At 50.7% G+C, this 20,404-nt stretch overlaps 2 protein-coding genes across 2 annotated transcripts in view; one reads left to right on the top strand and one right to left on the bottom strand.

The window, feature by feature from the left end:
* LOC137846905 (uncharacterized) overlaps window positions 1-13,651 on the top strand; it is a 426,139-nt gene extending 412,488 nt beyond the window's left edge. Inside the window, exons 2-3 of the mRNA XM_068665012.1 lie at window positions 11,449-13,519; window positions 13,633-13,651. Of these exons, the coding sequence (XP_068521113.1) occupies window positions 12,513-13,519; window positions 13,633-13,651 (1,026 nt within the window). The 5' untranslated portion in view covers window positions 11,449-12,512. The remainder of the gene's footprint in view (window positions 1-11,448; window positions 13,520-13,632) is intronic.
* A 5,157-nt stretch (window positions 13,652-18,808) lies between these two features.
* LOC137847401 (olfactory receptor 14A16-like) lies at window positions 18,809-19,750 on the bottom strand. The gene has a single exon (XM_068665678.1). It carries the CDS (start codon window positions 19,748-19,750, stop codon window positions 18,809-18,811), a length of 942 nt encoding a protein of 313 aa, XP_068521779.1.
* Window positions 19,751-20,404: the final 654 nt, after the last annotated feature.

The raw sequence follows: 20,404 nt of genomic DNA, 5'->3' as shown, positions 1-20,404 counted from the left end.
AGGGGGCCAGACTGATCGGGGTTAGGCTGGGCATCGGTCAGCGAGTGGTGAGCAATTGCATTGTGCATCACTTGTTTGTACATATTATTATTACTTTCCTATTATCACCATTGTATTATTATTGTTATTATTGTTATTATTATTTTGTTATTATTATTTTCCTGTCTTATTAAACTGTCTTTATCTCAACTCACGGGCTTCACTTTCCATTTCTCTCCCCCATCCCAGAGAGGGAGGGGGGAGGGTGAGCGAACGGCTGCGTGGTGTTTAGCTGCCGGCCGGGTTAAACCACGACACAGTGGCAGGGACTGTGAGGCTACTTGTGCCTCTGCAGTTGATAGGGCAGCAGCAGGAACATTGCACAGAAAGGGACTGGGAGGTCACTTCTGTCTGGAGGTGGCAGGTCACCCTTGACTTCTCCCTGGGAGCTGCACTTTTGTGCTGATATCTGGCAGTGGCCCTGCTAGGCCTGCAGAAGGCACCTGCTTGGCATGCTGAGTGGGGGATCCCCTCTGCCTCCAGAGCCAGGAGGACACAGGCAGAAAGAAGGCCCCCATATGGGTTGTCCTGTCCCTTCTGCTTCAGTCCATGACTGCACAGCAACAGCAGGCACAAGGCTTGGCTGTGTCTCCACAAGAAGCTGCAAGGCCAGAAGCAGGCCCCTGGCTTGGAAGCTGCTGCTGAGGTGACTTGTGTCTGGTTAACTGAGAGGCTGCAAGGAGCCTGCTGGGTTGGGATGCCTACTTCAGGAGTGGTTTCCTACCAGATGGAGCTTCCTTTGGTAGTAGGAAACAGCAGGAGAGAAAAAACTACCACAAAGTGCACCATGGATAATTGACACTGGCTACAAGGAAGAAGAAATATCTAGGGGAACAACTGCTCTTACTGCTAGAGTCTGAGGCAAAGAAGGCATTAATACCTCAACCTTTACCTTATCATTAACCTTTACCTTATCATTACCTGATCATTAACAGATTTCCCCCATGTCCAATGAAGGATGATGATTCTCCTCAATACTCCTTTATTCAAAGTATTTCTGTAAGCAGTCTTTATTGTCTTTGACAGTAATAGACAGATGGAGCTCCAGCTGGGCTTTGGCCCTTTGAACTTTGACCTGCACAGCCCCATAACATTCAGGACCCAGCTCCAGATAAACCGACAGAATGCATGACAATGAAGAATAGAAAAAGTAAAATCTGGTAGCCTTCCACCCACTGTTTTTCTGTGACTCTGTGTTGCAGTTCCATTCAATTGGTTACTCCTGTATTATCCAAACTTTCCTGAAGTCCTGATGCTACTATCCTGTCAGAGATAGCACAATCACATGAAGGTTGAACCGTCTGCCTGCAGCCATGAATGGCTGACAGAATGGAGCATCAGTGTTGAGGAACCCTGAGAAAATGCAGGATTTTGCCTATAGAAATCTCTTGTCATTTACAAGGAGACGAGCCTCGTCCTTCACCATAAGAATAGGAACCCCACACATCAGGGCATACTGGGACACTGCTGAGTGAGCAGTGCCCAGGAGGAGGAGGGCCTGGACACCACGAGGGATGCCATACGAGCAGTGGTGCCATCTCAGCAGGAACCAGGCCAGCTTCCTACAGAGCTGCCTTACGAGGAGCATGGCCACCAAGAAAGTCTGAGTTATCCGAATCAGCTCAGATCCAGTGTGGCACCACAGAGAAGAGTGTTTGCAGCCCTCAGGAAAAGAGGTACAGGTCTAAGTGACCCTAGGACAGCCTGGTGTGGAGAGGATCAAGGGCTATGGCAAAGCTCAAAGTCCCAGCAGGACCCAGGTCTTTGTGTCCATGGCTATGGCTGTTGTCTCTGTCACTGAGGCCTTTGACGAGACAGCTGATCGTTAAAGCACCAGGGCCTCATCGCCTCCTCGCCCCCACCAATGAAGCAGGCAGGGGTCGTACCATTCTCCTGCACTTGGCCATGCACATCTCCAACTCCTACTGCCCCACGAAGAACCCTGAGCAAGGTGTGAGGGAAAGGATCTCCCTTCCTTGAGTAGGGATTCAAGGCCTGGCCCTTGTGCTTGTGACACACATCCACTTTTCCTACACCTCAGTGTCACCTTCACATTGTCTTTCTCTCCTTCTCCTCACTGCCTCCAGTGTTCTGTTCTAACGAGCTCCAAGGGAGGCTGTGTCAGTGCTGTCCCTCAGGGGGAAACTTGCCTCTGACTTGCATTTCTGGAGAGATGTCTTCAATTGTCTCTGAGTGCCTGAGGTTCGTGGGCTCATCAGCAAAGCCCCCAGAGGGGTGATTGCAGTGCCTTGGGCTGGTGCTGTGCTGCTGAGCTGGGGCGGGCTCATGGGACAGAGAGAGCTCGTGGCAAGAGGGCCCTGGTGTAGAGAGACAGCTGTGCCCAGGAGCAGCTCCTCTGCACAGCGCAGCAGGGCTGGGGGCTCTGACTGCAGCTGGCACACAGAGAGGACAGAAGGAGAGAGGGCTTGGAGGCACTGAGGAGTGCAACAACAGAGGGCAGCGTGTGGCAGGACACATCTGCAGGCTCTTGACACCGTGAGGCTCTGGCAGAAGGGCCATGCAGGTGGGGTTGCCAGAGGGGTCTTCTACAGTTGGCACATCTGATATCTGATAGCATCTGTCAGGATGGGTCTTATTCTACCTGTAATGTGGCATACAAGGTGTTTTAGAGAATGGTATTTTTAGGGGGCATTTTAACAGGAAGACCGAGGCTTGGTTTATCTGAAATGGAAGACTTGCTTGGATTCTGTGCTTTCAGATTCTTGGTGTGGAGGGGAGGCAGGTTTCATGGTAATGGATTGTCTGGATTGTACAGGAGACTGAGATTCCAAGCGTATTGCAGGGAGAGATCAACATGGCAACAATTAAATTAATAAAATCCCTTCAGGCACCTCAGCCTAAAGACTGAAACAACAACGTTTGTTATCTCCTCAGGGCTTATCAGGTCTTTAGGAGCTGCAACCCCTGTGATGCCCTGTATTCATGAAGCACACAGCTTGTGGGACGGGACCTCTGGACCCGTTCTAACAGATGCACACCCTTCTCATGCTGGGGGCACAAGTCCTGGAGGCAGGACTCCAAGTGGGGCCTCCCAAGGGCAGAGTACAAGGAGTAGAAGTAGAAGTAACCTCCCTCCACCTGCTGGCCACTCCTCTGCTTATGGAGCCCAGGATGCAGTAGGCCTTCTGGGCTGCAAGCGCAGAATGTACTGTCTCACTGTCGATCTCACTGTCTGTCATAGATAAAGATATTAAACTGTAGCAGTGCCAGGACAGACCCCTGAGGTACAACACTTGTCACCAGCCTCCACTTGGACATAGAGCCATTGAGCACCACGCTCTGGGTGTGATCTTCAGGCCAACTCCTTATCCACTGAATGGTTCACCCATCAAATGCGTATCTCTCCAATTTGGAGACAAGGATGTCATGTGGGGCAGTGTCAATGGTCTTACAGAAGTCCAGGTAGATGACATAGGCCGGTCTTCTCTTGTTGTCTGATGTGGTCACTCCACTGTAGAAAGCCATCACATTGGTCAGGCACAATTTACCCTTTGGAGAAGCCATGCTGGCTGTCTGAGATCACCTCTTTGTCTTGCATGTGCCCTGACATCGATTCCAGGAGGATTTTTTCCATGATCTTTTGAGGCACAGAGGTGAGGCTCACTATTCCGTAGTTCCATGGGTTCTCATTTCTACCCTTTTTAAAAATGGGAGTGATGTTTCCTTTTTCCAGTCACCAGGGACTTCACCTGACTGACAGGACTCTTCAAATATGATGGAGAGAGGCTTGACGACTACATCATCCAGCTCCCTCAGGACCCTGGGATGCATGTCACCAAGCCCCATAGACATGCATGTGCTCAGTTTCTTCAGGTGGACTCAGACCTCCTCTTTACTTAGAGCAGGAGGGACTTTGCCCCCCAGCCTCCATCGATGGGTTCAGGGAAGTGAAAGACTTGGGAAGCCTGACTGGCAGGGAAGACTGAGGCAAAGATGTTGTTGAGTCCCTCAGGCTTCTGCATGTCTGTCATTATCAGTTCACCCTTCTCATCCATCAGAGGGGGTACACTCTCCTTGGCCTTTCTTTTCTGAGCGATGTATCTACAGAATCTCGTCCTGTTATTCTTTTCATCCCTTGCCAAGATCAGTTCCATCCATGCCTTGGTTTTCCTTATCCCATCCCTTCACGTATGAAACTGAAACATGTGAGAGGGCCTGGGAAAAGTAGCCCTGGATCCACAGAAGCCAGTTGGGAAACAAAACTTGTACACAGGAAGTGTGATTTTGTGGAAGAATAGACCTGATAAGCACATTGTGCAGGATGCTCCTAAAGACCTCTGTGTCCTTTTCCCTCCTGATTACAATGCCACTTCCTTCTCAGGAATGGAGGAGCCAACAGAGGTGAAAAAGATACACTGAGATGGTAAATGCCATCAGAAAGCTGATCCCAGTAAGATATGGGGAGGTCAGGAGCAGCCTGAACAAGAGACATGTGAGATTTTGGGGTGGGAAGAGGAGCATGGCCAGCAGAAATTAATGATTTCATAGAGGTAAGAGCATTCATGCAATGCCGGTAGTGCAGTAAGACTGAATTAAAACAGCCATATATGGCCCTTACTTTACTTGAGCTAGTAATTTTAACGCTAAATTAACCTAAATGCTACTACAACAAACTGAAAGAAATCAATTTTCTCTCTTGATAACGGTAATCCTTTCACTTAACACATACATTAAAATGTCTTATTTAACCCTAGATTAGTTGATAGACAAAAAACACCCGTAAACCACAGAGCTTGTCTATGCCTTAAACACAGAGCTGACAGCATAAGCAGAACACCAAACACTCCCACTAAATCTTTGCTTAATCTCTAACCCAGAAAGTAAAAAGAGGTACCGAGGGGGCTAGAAAAAGCTCAGCTCTGCCTCAGGATCTCCTGCCTCAGCAGCAGGAATGTGACTATGGCAGGGACTGTGAGGTCACTTCTGTCTCTGCACTTGATAGGGCAGCAGCAGGAACGTGTCACAGAAAGGGGCTGTGAGGTCACTTGTGTCTGGAGGTGGCAGGTCAGCCTTGACTTCTCCCTGGGAGCTGCACTTTTGGGCTGACATCTGGCAGTGGCCCTGCTAGGCCAGCAGAAGGCACCTGCTTGGCATGCTGAGTGGGGGATCCCCTCTGCCTCCAGACCCAGGAGGACCCAGGCAGAAAGAAGGCCCCCAGATGGGTTGTCCTGTCCCTTCTGCTTCAGTCCATGACTGCACAGCAGCAGGCACAAGGCTTGGCTGTGTCTAGCCAAGAAGCTGCAAGGGCAGCAGCTTGGAAGATGCTACTGAGGTGACTTGTGTCTGGTTGTCTGTCAGGCCGCAAGGAGCTTGCTGGGTTGGGATGCCTACTTCAGGAGTGGTTTCCACCCTGATGGAGCTTCCTTTGGTAGTAGGAAAGAGAAGGAGAGAAAAAAACTGTCACAAAGCTTGCATTGGAAGGTTGGCACTGGCCATGAGGTGGAAGAAATATACAGGGGAACAACTGGTCTTGCTGCTAGTAACAGAGGCAAAGAAGGCATTAATTGTCTCAGTCTTTAACTCATCCCTTGTCACTGGGTTTTCCCCCAAAAATTCAATAAAGCATTATGATTCTCCCTAATCCTCCTTCATTTAAACTATTTCTATCATTTTTATCTTATTTTATTTTATTTCATTTTATTTTATATTTTTAATTTTCTTTGACAGTAATAGATGGATTGAGCTCCAGATGGGCTTTGGCCCTTCTAATTTTGACCTGCACAGCCCCATAACATGCAGGAAACAGTTCCAGACAAACTGACAGCATGCATGAGAAGAAAGCACAGCAAATGTGGAACCTGACAGCCTTCCATCCCCTGCCCTTGAGTGACTGTGCTGCAATTCCATTTAGCTGGTTACTCCTGAATTATCCAAATTTCCCTGCAACTCTTGCTGCTGCTGCTGTCTAGTCAGAGATAGCACAATTACACAAAGGTTGAACTGTCTGCCTGCTGACATTAACAGCTGATAGAATGGAGCATCACTGTGGGTGAACCTTGAGAATCTGCGGGATTCTGACTTAAGAAAACTTTTGACTTTCACATGGAGAAGAGCCCAGTCCTGTACCAGAGGGAGAGAAACCCCACCCATCAGGTCAGACTGGGACACTGCTGAGTGAGTAATGTCCAGCAGGAGGACGGCCTGGGCACCACGAGGGATGCCATACGAGCAGTGGTGCCTGCTCACCAGGAACCAGGCCAGCTTCCTACAGAGCTGCCTTACGAGGAGCATGGCCACCAAGAAGATCTGAGTTCCCAGACACAGCTCAGATCTGCTGTGACACCACATAGACAATGTCTGCAGCCAGCAGTGAATGATGTGCAGGTATGGGAGTCCTTTTAAGAGACAGGTTTACACAGGATAGAGGGCTGTGGATTGGCTGAAAGTCCCAACAGGACCCAGGTCTTTGTGTCCACAGGTATGGCTGTTGTCTCTTCTACTGAGGCCTATGAAGAGACAGCTTATCGTTAAAGCACCAGGGCCTCATTGCCTCCTCACCTGCATCCATGAAGCAGGCAGGGGTCATACCATTCTCCTGCACTTGGCCATGCACATCCCCATCTCCTACTGCCCCACAAAGAGTCCTGAGCAAGGCGTGAAGGGCAAGGATCTCCCTTCCTTGAGTTGGGAGTCAAGGCCTGGCCCTTGTGCTTGGTGACACACATCCACTTTTCCTACACATCAGTGTCACCTTCACACTGCCTTTGTCTCCTTGTCCTCACTGCCTCCAGGGTTCTGCTCTAATGAGCTCCAAGGGAGGCTGTGTGAGTGCTGGCCCTCAGGGGGACACTGCAGGAAACTTGCCTCTGACTTGCACTTCTGGAGAGATGTCTTCAATTGTCTCTGAGTGCCTGAGGTTTGTGGGCTCATCATCAAGGCCCCCAAAGGGGTGATTGCAGTGCCTTGGGCTGGTGCTGTGCTGCTGAGCTGGGCCGGGCTCATGGGACAGAGAGAGCTCGTGGCAAGAGGGCCCTTGTACAGAGAGACAGCTGTGCCCAGGAGCAGCTCCTCTGCACAGCGCAGCAGGGCTGGGGGCACTGCCTACAGAGACAGAGTGCTTAAAGGCAGGCAGAAGTGGCAGGATGCACAGAGCTCACTGGGGGAGAACACTTCCCAGCCCTGAACCCGGTAAGTCTCTGGCTGGAGGGCAATGCAGCTGCAATTGCTGGGCAATGGAGAAGCTGTTGGTGCAGGCAGGGGTGGCCAGGGCTGTGGTGCAGAGCAGGGTCCCTGCTGTGCCCCAGGGGCTGCGTGCCAGGGCAGAGCCTCTGCTGCTTGCCACGCTCAGCACTCAGCCTGCCCAGGGAACCCAGGGGCTTGGGCGTAGGAAAGGAAGGGCAGGGGCTGCCTGCAAAGAAAAGGCACTTTCTTTACTCTCTGCCTGCCTCTTCCTGCCCTGATAGTGGTGTCAGCTCTATGTTAACGGTGTAGTTGGATTTGCACAAGTGACTGAGCTTCCTATTGCACTGAACGGAGACATGAACACCTTAGTGAAGATCCTCAAAATATCCCTTCCCTTCTCTCTGCTTACAGACTGCACCAGGACTTTTCTGAGCTGTTCTTTAGGAGCTGCAGACAGGGAGATGTCCCCGGAGCTGTCCCCATCCCCAGGAGGTTTCTGCAGGCCAGAGCTGGGCACACGGCAGGTGGGATGGGGGCTGTGAGCATGGACAGGAGGAGACATGGGGACAGAGAAAGAGCTGCTGGCAGTGACAGCTGCAGGCAGCAGGAACATGGGCAGGCAGTGAGAGGGAGCTGCTCCCTCCCTGACTTCCCCTGCAGTGCAGGCACCTTCCTTGCAGCACCCCCTGGTCTCCTCTCTTCCCCTCAGAGCTTCTGTCACGGCATGTATAATATGGGGGGCTGAGAATATGGGGTGTCTGAACCCTAAAACTCTGTGTAATTAGTCACATTTGCTGCAGGCCCCCTCCACCTTCCTCCATGGAAGAAGGCACAGAATCACAAAATCATAGAATATCCCGAGTTGGAAGGGACCCACAAGGATCATCGAGTCCAGCTCCTGGCTCCACAGAGGTCTTACTCCCAAATTCCTACCATATGACAAGGAGCATATTCCAAATGCTTCTTCCACTCCAGAGCTCTTGTCCCTCTGCTGTCTGTGCAGGGCAGATGGCACAGGGCTGTGAGGACAAGCTCTACCTTACCAACACCGCAGCCTCTGCACTGGGTTGGGTCTGCCCTGCCTGCCCATGCCTGCTTCTCTCCCTTGCCCAGCGTGGCAGCTGGTGCTGCCTGATTCTGACAGGGAGTGCTGTGCACGAAGGGTGAAGCAGGAGGAGATGCTCCCTGTTCTCTCTGGCCAGACACGCACGATCCATCTGCTGAGTTTGTCTGCTGGGTATTGAACACAGAAAACACACAGAGTCACATTGCCAAACACCCCTCACTCAGCAGAGGGAGCCACTGCCCAGGAACCTTCCCTCTTGGAACCTTGAATAGAGCAGAGCAGGCTCACTGGGAGCTGTTGGGTAGAGGAGGCTGCAGTGTACAGGACACTCAGCAAGCACAAAGCAGGGCTCCAGACAGGGATATAGGCAAAGGTCCTCTTGGAAACAGGGAATGTAAGGCTTTAATTGTGAATTATCTCAGTTTTGCTCAGAGACATTACTCGTAACACTCTCTATTTATTTTATTTTATTTTTTTCTCATTTGGCAGTGTCCATGTCCAGAACCAGCAAATGCCTAACAGCAGCTCTGTGAGAGAGTTCCTCCTGCTGGCATTCGCAGACACGCACGAGCTGCAGCTCCTGCACTTCGCGCTCTTCCTGGGCATCTACCTGGCTGCCCTCCTGGGCAACGGCCTCATCCTCAGCGCCGTAGCCTGCCACCACCGCCTCCACACCCCCATGTACTTCTTCCTCCTCAACCTCGCCCTCCTCGACCTGGGCTGCATCTCCACCACTCTGCCCAAAGCCATGGCCAATGCCCTCTGGGACAACAGGGCCATCTCTTATCAAGGATGTGTTGCCCAAGTACTTCTTTTAGTCTTCTTTTTTGGTGCAGAGTTTTTTCTTCTCACTGCCATGGCCTACGACCGCTACGTTGCCATCTGCAAGCCCCTGCACTACGGGAGCCTCCTGAGCAGCAGAGCTTGTGCCCAGATGGCAGCAGCTGCCTGGGGCAGTGGCTTTCTCAATGCTGTCCTGCACACGGCCAACACATTTTCCCTGCCCCTCTGCCGAGGCAATGCTGTGGAGCAGTTCTTCTGTGAAGTCCCCCACATCATCAAGTTCTCCTGCTCAGATGCCTACCTGAGGGAAGTTGGGGCACTTGTGTTTAGTTTTTCTTTGGGCTTTGGTTGTTTTGTTGTCATTGTTTTCTCGTATGTGCAGATCTTCAGGGCAGTGCTGAGGATACCCTCTGAGCAGGGCCAGCACAAAGCCTTTTCCACGTGCCTCCCTCACCTAGCTGTAGTCTCTCTGTCTCTCAGCACTGCCTTGGTTGCCTACCTGAAGCCCCCCTCCATCTCTTCCCCATCCCTGGACTTGGAGGTGTCATTTCTGTGCTCGGTGGTGCCTCCAGCAGTGAACCCCCTCATCTACAGCATGAGGAACCAGGAGCTCAAGCACGCCTTGTGGAAACTCATTGGATACATGCTTCTTTTGCATCAGTAGTGTGCCTATAATATTAAATGGACACACAGGTTATCTGAACAATCTCTTAGTACAGTAGGTTGCAATTCTTTTATTATTATTAATATTATCTCTTAAAATTCTGATTTTGAATGAATTATATTCATGGCATCCTATTTTTTTTTAATTTATTTACTTTCACCCAATCATCTTATGTACCTACAGAACTTGGCTTCCTGTGTGGAAAAGGAGAATAAAGAATCCACGAGAACTTCATTGGTCTCAGATGCTATCTCTTCCCATCTCCTCTGGAGCTGCTGCCACACAAAGGAGCAGCCCCAGTGGACCTTGAGACTACCCCTCACTGCCCACTGGGCTCTGCCTCTCTGCTGCCTTCGGGTCGGGGCTGCTGCTTCCCTAGAGCCATGACCAGCAGCAGGATGTGGCCTTTTCACTGCTGCTCTCTTTTGGCTTCTAAGTTGTTCTCTTGAGCTCTTGTACTTCACTAAGCCCTTAGGTCTCATGTACCTTGGTGAAAGTTGTCTCTGCAGTTGCATCTCAGCCACATCTCTGCTTCTTGCAAAACTGGTGTCAGGAATACACCCACTTGTCCTGGTTTCAGCTAGGATAGAGTTAATTTTCCCCCTAGCAACTTGTAGGGTGGTGTGTTTGGGATTTAAGATTAGAATAATGTTGATAACACACTGATGTTTTAATTGTTGCAGAGCAGTGCTTACACCAAGCCAAGGACTTTTCAGCTTCTCGCTCTGTCTTGACAGTGGGCAGGCTGGGGGTGCAGCAGGAGCTGGGAGGGGACAGACCCAGGACAGCTGACCCAAACTGCCCAAAGGGGTATTCCATACCATCTGACATCATGCTAAACAATAGATAGGGGTGGCTAGCCAGTGTCGGGGGGACAGCCGCTTGGGGAGAGGCTGGGCATCGGTCAGCAGGTGGTGAGAAATTTCATTGTGCATCACTTGTTTCGTACACATTATTAGTAGTAGTACTATTATCATTTTTTTCTGTCCTAATAACTGTCTTTATCTCATCCCACAGGCTTCATTTTCCTGTTTCTCTCCCCCACCCCAGAGAGGGAGCGGGGAGGGTGACTGAATGGCTGTGTGGTGTTTAGCTGCCGGCTGGGTTAAACCACAACAGTGTGAGACACAGCCTTTCACTGCCAGGTACCAGGTCAACCAATGCTGGCCCCACACTGCGAGAAAAAAAAAAAAAAAAAAAAAAAAAAAGTAAAAATGTTACATACAGAATACAGAAGATGGTTCTTGAGGATACAAGACTGCAGGCACCTGTGGGCAGTACAGACATTGACCTGTGGTCTCAAGGTTCCCTGGGTGGGGAGTAGGAGGAAGAGGCCAGTGCCTGTCCTGTGCCACCTCCCCACCAGCCCTGTCCTTCCACAGGTGGAGTATTTCTCCCTTACTCAGGCACCAGCAGAGCTTTGACTCTTCATCCTCTACATGGAGATGAGCCACAGGCCCATCTGTGTGCAAGGGGGCAGCAGAAAAAAAGCCAGTTTCTTGTCACTCCGGTATCTGAATGGTCCTGTGGTTGAATCTGTTCTCTGCAGCAAAGGGATGTCTCCAAGCCCCAGGTCTGTGGTTGCTCCTGCAGCTTTGAGGACCTCTCCAAGGGCATCTGTCGTGGTTTAACCCGGCCGGCAGCTAAACACCACGCAGCCGTTCGCTCACCCTCCCCCCTCCCTCTCTGGGACGGGGGAGAGAAATGGAAAGTGAAGCCCGTGAGTTGAGATAAAGACAATTTAATAAGACAGGAATGTTGAGGGATTTCTTGAAACAGCAAAAATCCCATGGCTTGCTGTAGCTGAGCAAACCAAGCTACCAGGGCAACTATGAGAAGTTCCCATGACAGTGTTCCCACATCGCCCAATTGAGGAACTCAGAAAAATATTGTTACCAGTAGCTGGCTTCAAGGACAAGGTCTATGTGACTGCTAATCACAAGGGGGTTGTTTTCTTGCAGGTGGGGTTGTTTTCTTGCAGTTGTTTGTCTGAGTGCTCTTGACCAATAATCTTGTGTGAAACACTGTCCACCCCTGTTAAGTTCTCTATAAAAGTTAGGCTATTCGGGCAATAAAATGGAGCATGATCTGACTCTACTGTGTGTCTGTCGTGCTTTCGGCCGTGCTTCCTGCAACATATGGCGCCCGAACAGGCTGAGACCTGAACAGGGCCTGAACAGGACATCGCAGCGGGAGACCTGAACAGGACCTGAACAGACATCGCACCGGAGCAGACATCGCAGCCGAGCACGGACATCGCAGCGGCGCCGGGGCAAACATCGCAGCGCAGCGGGACACCAGCGCAGCGGGACACCAGCGGCGCCGGCACATCTTAACGCAGGTAGACCAGGAGACCAGCGGCGCCGGGACCGGCGGCGCCGGGACCAGCGGCGCCGCGATCTCGCCGCGCATTCGGGACTTCGGAGCGCCCATCCGACCGGCGCTTGAGCAGACTGGACACCGGCCCGGACACACGGTACACAGGCCTCACGGTGAGACGCGGTACTCCCGCTGAGAGACGCGGAAAACGGTGGGACACGGGGTTTTGCGGCGGGACGTGGAATTGCGGAGGGCCACGGGAAACGGAGTTGCGGCGGGACGTGGAATTGCGGAGGGCCGCGGGAAACGGAGTTGCGGCGGGATGTGGAATTGCGGAGGGCCGCGGGAAAAAGAGTTGCGGCGGGACGTGGAATTGCGGAGGGCCGCGGGAAATAGAGTTGCGGCGGGACGTGGAATTGCGGAGGGCCGCGGGAAACGGAATTACGGCGGGACGTGGAGTTGCGGAGGGCCGCGGGAAATTGACGTGATCACGGTGGGATGCGGGACATCCGAGATCGAGCTGCTACGGGAGACCAGAGGCATCAGTGGACAACGGCAGCCGACCCTCACCGTGTGGCGAGTCGGCACAGAGCAGAGGGGCGGACATCAGGACCCTGCAGCCTGTCTGACGTAACCATGGAGGCAGCGGCGGCTGTGCTGCTTCTCTTTGGCATTCTTTTTATAAGAGGTTTATCTTGCAATGCAAAAAAGACTATTCGTCCCCAGATCGGTGTTATAACTATGTTTCTGGATAACATTCCGTGGGGTTGCCTCATTCTACGGACTATTAATGACGATTTAGCTCTATTGCAGGGCAGGAGTGCAGAGACGCAGATTACACTGCCAAATGACCACCGGCAGGCTCGTTCACAAACAGCTTCTAGGATTGCAGCTGGCACTGCCTGCAGCCATATAGCAGACGTTACACTCTCTTTCCTAACTAGTAATCATGTGTCTCATCCATTTGTGGTGAATGGTCAGTGGCAAAAAGAAAAGGGGGAGAGTAAGGGACGACAAAGACAGAAACGGTACCAGGAGGATGCCACTGACACTACTAGCACGGGTAATAGGAGTAGTATAAGTGACATAGGTGCAGGGCGGCGGCAGGCACTGCCGCGCTGTGGGGCATTCTGCCTGCTGCTCGCCCTCGCCTGCCTGTGCACTGCTGCCGACAGTGCTAGAGCAAAATGTGAAGACTGCTCAGATGGCAGTGATGAGAGTGCTTGTGTGAAGAAGACATGTGCTGAATCTGACTTTGTGTGCAACAGTGGTCAGTGTGTGCCAAATAGATGGCCGTGTGATGGGGATCCGGACTGTGAAAATGGGTCTGATGAGATTGCTGATCTGTGTTATATGAGAACATGCCAGGTAAATGAAATCAGCTGTGGTCCTCAGTCAACCCAGTGTATCCTGGTGTCCTGGAAATGTGATGGTGAAAAAGACTGTGAACGTAGCCATGGCTATCAGATGAATCCTGCTACAGGAACTGGGAAAGGGCCATACCGGTACAAAAACACAAATAACACCTGTGATTACAATGACGCTGCTAAGCAGGGTTTAGGAGTTTATAGCATGGAGACAAGGGGTAACAACTGCAGTGTTTGGAACAATTGTACAGCTTTGGCCTTGCCTCCTGATGTGCTTCTGATTTGTGGAGATGGGGCCTTCAAGGACAAGGTCTATGTGACTGCTAATCACAAGGGGGTTGTTTTCTTGCAGGTGGGGTTGTTTTCTTGCAGTTGTTTGTCTGAGTGCTCTTGACCAATAATCTTGTGTGAAACACTGTCCACCCCTGTTAAGTTCTCTATAAAAGTTAGGCTATTCGGGCAATAAAATGGAGCATGATCTGACTCTACTGTGTGTCTGTCGTGCTTTCGGCCGTGCTTCCTGCAACATATGGCGCCCGAACAGGCTGAGACCTGAACAGGGCCTGAACAGGACATCGCAGCGGGAGACCTGAACAGGACCTGAACAGACATCGCACCGGAGCAGACATCGCAGCCGAGCACGGACATCGCAGCGGCGCCGGGGCAAACATCGCAGCGCAGCGGGACACCAGCGCAGCGGGACACCAGCAGCGCCGGCACATGCTTCCTGCAACACAGGAAAATAATAATAACAAAAATAATAATAACAATAATAATAATAATGATACAATAGTGATAATACGAAAGTGATAATAGTATGTACAAACAAGTGATGCACAATGCAATTGCTCACCACTCGCTGACCGATGCCCAGCCTAACCCCGAGCAGTCCGGCCCCCTCCCCCCGGCTAGCCACCCCTATATATTGTTTAGCATGACGTCAGATGGTATGGAATACCCCTTTGGCTAGTTTGGGTCACCTGTCCTGGGTCTGTCCCCTCCCAGCTCTTACTGCACCCCCAGCCTGCCCATTGGCAGGACAGAGCAAAAGGCTGAAATGTCCTTGGCTTAGTATAAGCACTGCTCTGCAACAATTAAAGCATCGGGGTGTTATCAGCACTCTTCTCATCCTAAGCCAAAACACAGCATTCCACCAGCTACTAGGAAGAAAATTAATTCTGTTCTATCTGAAACCAGGACAGCATCAAAGTATCAACGATCAGGACCTATGTGGGTCAGCTTGCCCATGGATCACAGCTGTAGGTTGGTAGGATTCTGTAGTACAAAAGGACACGGTCACCTCATTGCTCTGTTTTTGTGAATGTCTGTATTACAAATTGCTACAAATCCCTACCTGTAAAGCAACTACTTATTGCAAGAAACTATTAAGTTACCACTAGGAAAGCAAATATGGGCTTGTGATGCTTTCCCTAAATCTGCACCAATAAATATTATTTGAGGTGCTATTGGTATGACGCTCATGAATCCACTTGGTGGAGGGAACAAAGCATGGCACCTTCCCCTTCTTTCTTTCAGGTCGGTCATGATAGCTCTTGAGAAATGCAAACATCATTGGGTAACCCTAACAACATGCCTCCAGACTGTGTTTCTGGCTTTTTCCAAGGGTAAACAACTAAACAAAAGGGGTACTAGAGGGCTGTTGGCATAACTGCCGTGAATACAGAGAACGTCAAATAGTTGTCTACCTTGCCTGGTCTCACACAGGACCCTTCTGTTGTGGGGTTGCTGAGAGCCGAAGAGCAGGTTCCTATGGCTGCCACAACGGTGCACTGGCAGCAATAGCGCACTGACCTCCAAGTCCTCCAAGGTCAAGAGCTATGTATTCCTGTGAGCAAAATGTCAAAGGGGGCAAGAGACCTGCTTGAATGATCAAGGAGATCCATGAGTGACTTAAATGGAAGAAGGAAGTGTACAGAACGTGGAAAAAAGGGACAAGCCACTTGGGAAGAATATAAGGACATTGTCGGAGAAAAGGTCTTTTTCAAATACATCAAGAGCAGAAGGAAGAGGAAGGAAAATGTGGGCTCACTGCTTACCTACAGACCCCCAAGAAAAGTCCTGAGCCATACGTGGGGGTGCGGGATCTCTCCTCCCAGTGGCTGGGGCTAACCCTTGGCCCTTCTGCATCACCATACCCAACCAAGACTTTTCTCAGCACAGTGCTTTGCCTGTCTGTAACCATGGCCTCCAATTATCTGCCCTAATAATGCCCTGGGGAGGCTTTCTTCGTAACAGCCCTCAGAGGGGCCCATTAATACTCCAAGTCACTTCAACTTGTCCTTCTGACTTTACTTGCTCAAGCGGTTACATCACTTTCTTCTAAGTACATGAGCTTCATAACCTCAGCACCAAAATACACCATGGAACTCATTAAAACACAGAAACTTTTAAGGAGCCATATCTCTCCCACCACTTTCTTCAAGTATTCAAGACTTGTTCAGCTAATTGGAGAGCTTTCATGTTCTAGTTAAAGGGGAAGATTTCAAAGAGCATCTAATAAAAATCTTTCCTCATTTCAAAGGCTGTTTCAGTTTAGAGCATCATTCTCCTGGTTATATTGGTCTAGGGTTTCTCCTTTGAAGCCTTGCTTAGGTGGGAAGAACAGGGGTTTTCCTATTTCAAAACAAACAACAGGAAATCATGCTGCAATTTTCAAAAAAAAAAAACAAAACTCAAGTTCCTAATTTTGTTGCCTCCAGTGATGTTTACCTTCCCAAAAGAATGACTCTACATGATGTATTCTTCAGTGAGTAATAGGAAATTTCAGATAATTGTGTTAATATTAATCCATATCATACTAATTCAATGATAAATGATGAGGGTCTTACTAAGGAAACCATTAGAAAGACTGCTGAGAGATGGGTGAGCTTGAACTCACTGAAACTCAAAGAATCAACTGGGTTGGTGAGAGTGGTCTGAATGATTAAAGAGAAAAGAGAGGGCAAACCAGGAGAACCATGGGAAATGAATAGGTCCAGACAGGAAGCTGGAAAGGGGACATTCAGCTGTCTGACCGTAAGCAACCAGGGAAAACCTCCAGTGGCCCCGTTGTGTTTGAGGCACTTCCCCGGATTGGCAGATGTCATTAAAGACCTGCAGGAGGCCAGAGCCCTTTGGGAAATCAGGTGGAGCCAGGTGGAGTTCCCAGGGCACCTCCACTGCCAGCAGTGGACTTTGTCCCTGCAACTGCAGCCCAGTCCAGCACAGAAAACCCCTTCAAAGACAAACCTCTTCTTCAGTGGGTTCCTGGGACTGTCCTGCATTTGAAATGGCCATTGGAAAGCTGAGATACTCTCCCTTATTCCTACTAGACATATGAACATCTGTTTACTTTCCTGGGTCATCTTTAGCAAATTCGGGCTGATAAACTCAAGTATAGCATGCTTCAAATGGCTGAGGCAGAACACATCAGCTTGCCCCACCTGAACGGAAATGGCCCCCATCCAACTAAGGATTTGAAAGCAACAAATATGGAATGACTATGCAGGTCAATGTGCAGAGTAAGGGAAGGTCACACATATTGTGCTGGAGTAGCAGAAGGCAAAAAGCATTGCATTGTGCCTCAGAATAATCAAGGAGACCTAATCCAGTTCATCCATGAGAAAAAGAATTGAGAAGGACGTTGAGTTTGGCCTAGCATGAAGAAGGATATGCATCACTGGTGAAGGAACCGGCATTTGTGCCATCACCAATGTGAATTACACAAGCACCACCACATCTAAAGGTAACCTGTCCACTCCAGCTTGGTATTCCCACAGGGCAGGAGAAAGGGAGCTGACAGCCAAGGGACGCATCTGAGTGTGGAAGGTGGGGCCCAGCAGAGACAAGGAGTCAAGGCAGTGGGCTGGGGGAGGCCAGCAGAAGCAGCCCAAGGGGTGGTGCTGCTGGTGAGGACACGTTTGTGGCAGCAGCCTGAGTGGGCAGCAGCTGTGCGCAGGCGAGGGGAGGCCAGGAAGCGCATGGCAAGAGCGCTCCTGCCAGCAGAGCCAAGGCCGGGGCCGAGCCCAAGGGCACAGGCAGGCCCAGGGCAGGGGGCTGCAAAGGCCATGCTGAGCTCCCTGCCCCTGCAGCAGCTGCCCTGGCCCTCGGCCTCCTCTCCCCTGCCCCTGCAGCTCTGGGCTCCCTTGGCGCAGCCCTGGCTCTGCAGCACCAAGCCCTGCTGGGAGCCCTCCCCTGCATGCTGCCACTGCTCCCTGATGCTGCTGTTGCCCTCTGCCGGGCACTGCCCAGCCCAGCCCAGCCCCTGCCCACCTCTCCCCACCTCCCTGCCCTCTCCCCAGCCCAGCAGCCCAGGCTGTTCTGGCCCCAGGGCAGAGCCCACCGCAGGCTGCTTCAGGGCTCTGGGCATGGCCACCACAACCCCAGCCCCTTGCAAGGCACCGCAGCTGCTGGCACAAAGGCGGCTCTGGGCCTCCCCTGCAACCCCTGCACTGGGGCCAGCCCCAGCTCATTGATGGAGGTCCATGAAGCTGCAGGAGCCCTGCTCTCTTGCCTGAGGGATCCCCAGCATGGGGTGCCTGTGCCACAGAGCAGCTCCAGATTCCTCTCCAACATGCCATTTGCCATCAGACAGAGCAAATGCAGGACACTACCAGGGCACTGAAAGGCCAAGTATTGTTTGCTGGGCCGTGTGCTACCAAGAAGTCAGATCCCAGTCCAGTCCTTTGTCCTTCAGCGATCAATATAAGAATCTGATCCATCCTGAAGGCCAGAAAAACAAGAGGGCTGTCCAGGGAGGATCTCCTTGGGTGTATTTCTGACACCAGCTTTAGAAGAGGTGTACAGAGATGTAGTAGAGATGCCACTGTAGGAATATCAGGAAAGTCACCAAGGTGCATGAGATCTGATGGCTAACCCACGTACAAGATCTCAAGAGAACAATGTGGAGACCAAAAGAGAGCAGCAGGGAAAAGGCCACATCCTGATGCTGGCCATGTCCATGGCTCCAGGGAAGCAGCAGCCCCGACCCGAAGGCAGCAGAGAGGCAGAGCCCAGCGGGCAGTGAGGGGCAGCCCCAAGGGCCACCGGGGCTGCTCCTGCATGTGGCAGCTGGGCTCTTGGTCCTGAGCCCTTCCTGCATGCTGCGGCTGCTCCCCCATCTCCAGAGCAGATGGCAAGAAACGGCAGTTGAGACCAGTGAAGTTATGCTCTTTTCTTAATGGACTGTACCTACAGAGGAAGCCTAGTTCAATTGGTTGATTAGAAGATGTATTCAAAGTAAATAAATTACTACATAAATTAAATCAATATTAAAAATTATTTTAAAAATAAAAAAGAATAATAATATGAAAATCTGTCATGTCCATTTCTCAAATACAATGGTAGTCTTCAGAGGATTATTATTAATGATTACAATATGATAATACTACTAAAGATAAAAATGATATGATACAAATCACAATACTATTAACAACATTGATGCTTAAGAAGCACATATAGAAGCATTTTCCTCACTGCAACTTTGAGCTCCTGCTTCCTCATGCTGTAGATGAGTGGGTTCACTGCTGGAGGTACCACTGAGTACAAAAGTGACACCACCAAGTCCAGAGATGGGGAAGAGATGGAAGCGGGCTTCAGGTAGGCAAATATGGCAGTGCTGACAAAGAGGAAAACCACTGCCAGGTGAGGAAGGCACGTGGAAAAGGCTTTGTGCTTGCTCTCCTCAGAGGGCATCCTCAGCACAGTCATGAAGATCTGTAAATAGGAAACTACAATGAAAACAAAACAGCCAAAGAATAAAGAAACAGTAAACACAAGAGCCCCGACTTCCCTGAGATAGGCATCAGAGCAGGACAGCTTGAGGATGTGGGGGATTTCACAGAAGATCTGGTCCACAACATTGCCTTGGCAGAGGGGCAAGGAAAATGTGTTGGCCGTGTGCAGGACAGCAGTGAGAAAGCCACTGCCCCAGGCAGCTGCTGCCATCTGGGCACAAGCTCTGCTTCCCAGGAGGCTCCCATAGTGCAGGGGCTTGCAGATGGCAACGTAGCGGTCGTAGGCCATGATAGTGAGAATTGAAAACTCTGAACCAAAGAAGAAGACAAAAAAGAGGACTTGTGCAGCACACCCTTGATAGGAGATGGCCCTGGTGTCCCAGAGGGCATTGGCCATGGCTTTGGGCAGAGTGGTGGAGATGCAGCCCAGGTCGAGGAGGGCGAGGTTGAGGAGGAAGAAGTACATGGGGGTGTGGAGGCGGTGGTGGCAGGCTACGGCGCTGAGGATGAGGCCGTTGCCCAGGAGGGCAGCCAGGTAGATGCCCAGGAAGAGCGCGAAGTGCAGGAGCTGCAGCTCCCGTGTGCCTGCGAATGGCAGCAGGAGGAACTCAGTGATGGTGCTTCTGTTGGACATCTGCTTTTTTTGGGATGTGGTCCTGAAAAAGAAGAGGATGAGAATAATAAATACAATAAATGTATCATAGGAAAATGAATTCAATTTCTCATTTAAAATCATCACTTATATTGTGCACTTTCTGACAGACATTTGGCAGATCCCTTTCATTCATCCTGATTCATTCTGCCTGATGGTGTCTGTTGTAACAGGAGGTTCTACTGTGGGCAGTGCAGGAGTCAGTCCTGTCCTACAGCAAGAGGTGAAGAGAAACATGAGGAAATGTCGGTTTCACTTCCCTCCTGATCTCAAAGAGTTTTGCCCCAGCATTACTCCCAGTTCAACAAACTGCAGAGCAGAGTTGTGGAGGCTTTGTTTTAATTTTATTGTAAATTTTTGTTTTTTGATTTTGTTGTTTCAGCTGTCCCACCACTCCTGAGGAGTGTTTCTGAGCCACAGATCCTGGCTATTTCTGCTGGACTCAAAGGGAATCCTTGTAGATCATTATCAGAGAAAAAGGGACTGTCACTTTAGTGCACAGTGTTCTTCAAGGAGGTCAGCCAGTCTGTCCATCAAGTACTGTCTCAGCTGCCCTGTGAGAGCTGCAGGAAAGTTGTACTCAGTTGTTCAACTGAAAAGAACCTGAACACTGCTGAAGGCAGAAGAATCCGGGAT

This window comes from Anas acuta, chromosome W (genome assembly GCF_963932015.1).
Source record: "Anas acuta chromosome W, bAnaAcu1.1, whole genome shotgun sequence".
Classification (NCBI taxonomy): Eukaryota; Metazoa; Chordata; class Aves; order Anseriformes; family Anatidae; genus Anas; species Anas acuta.
This window is presented reverse-complemented; position numbering and strand designations above follow the sequence as displayed.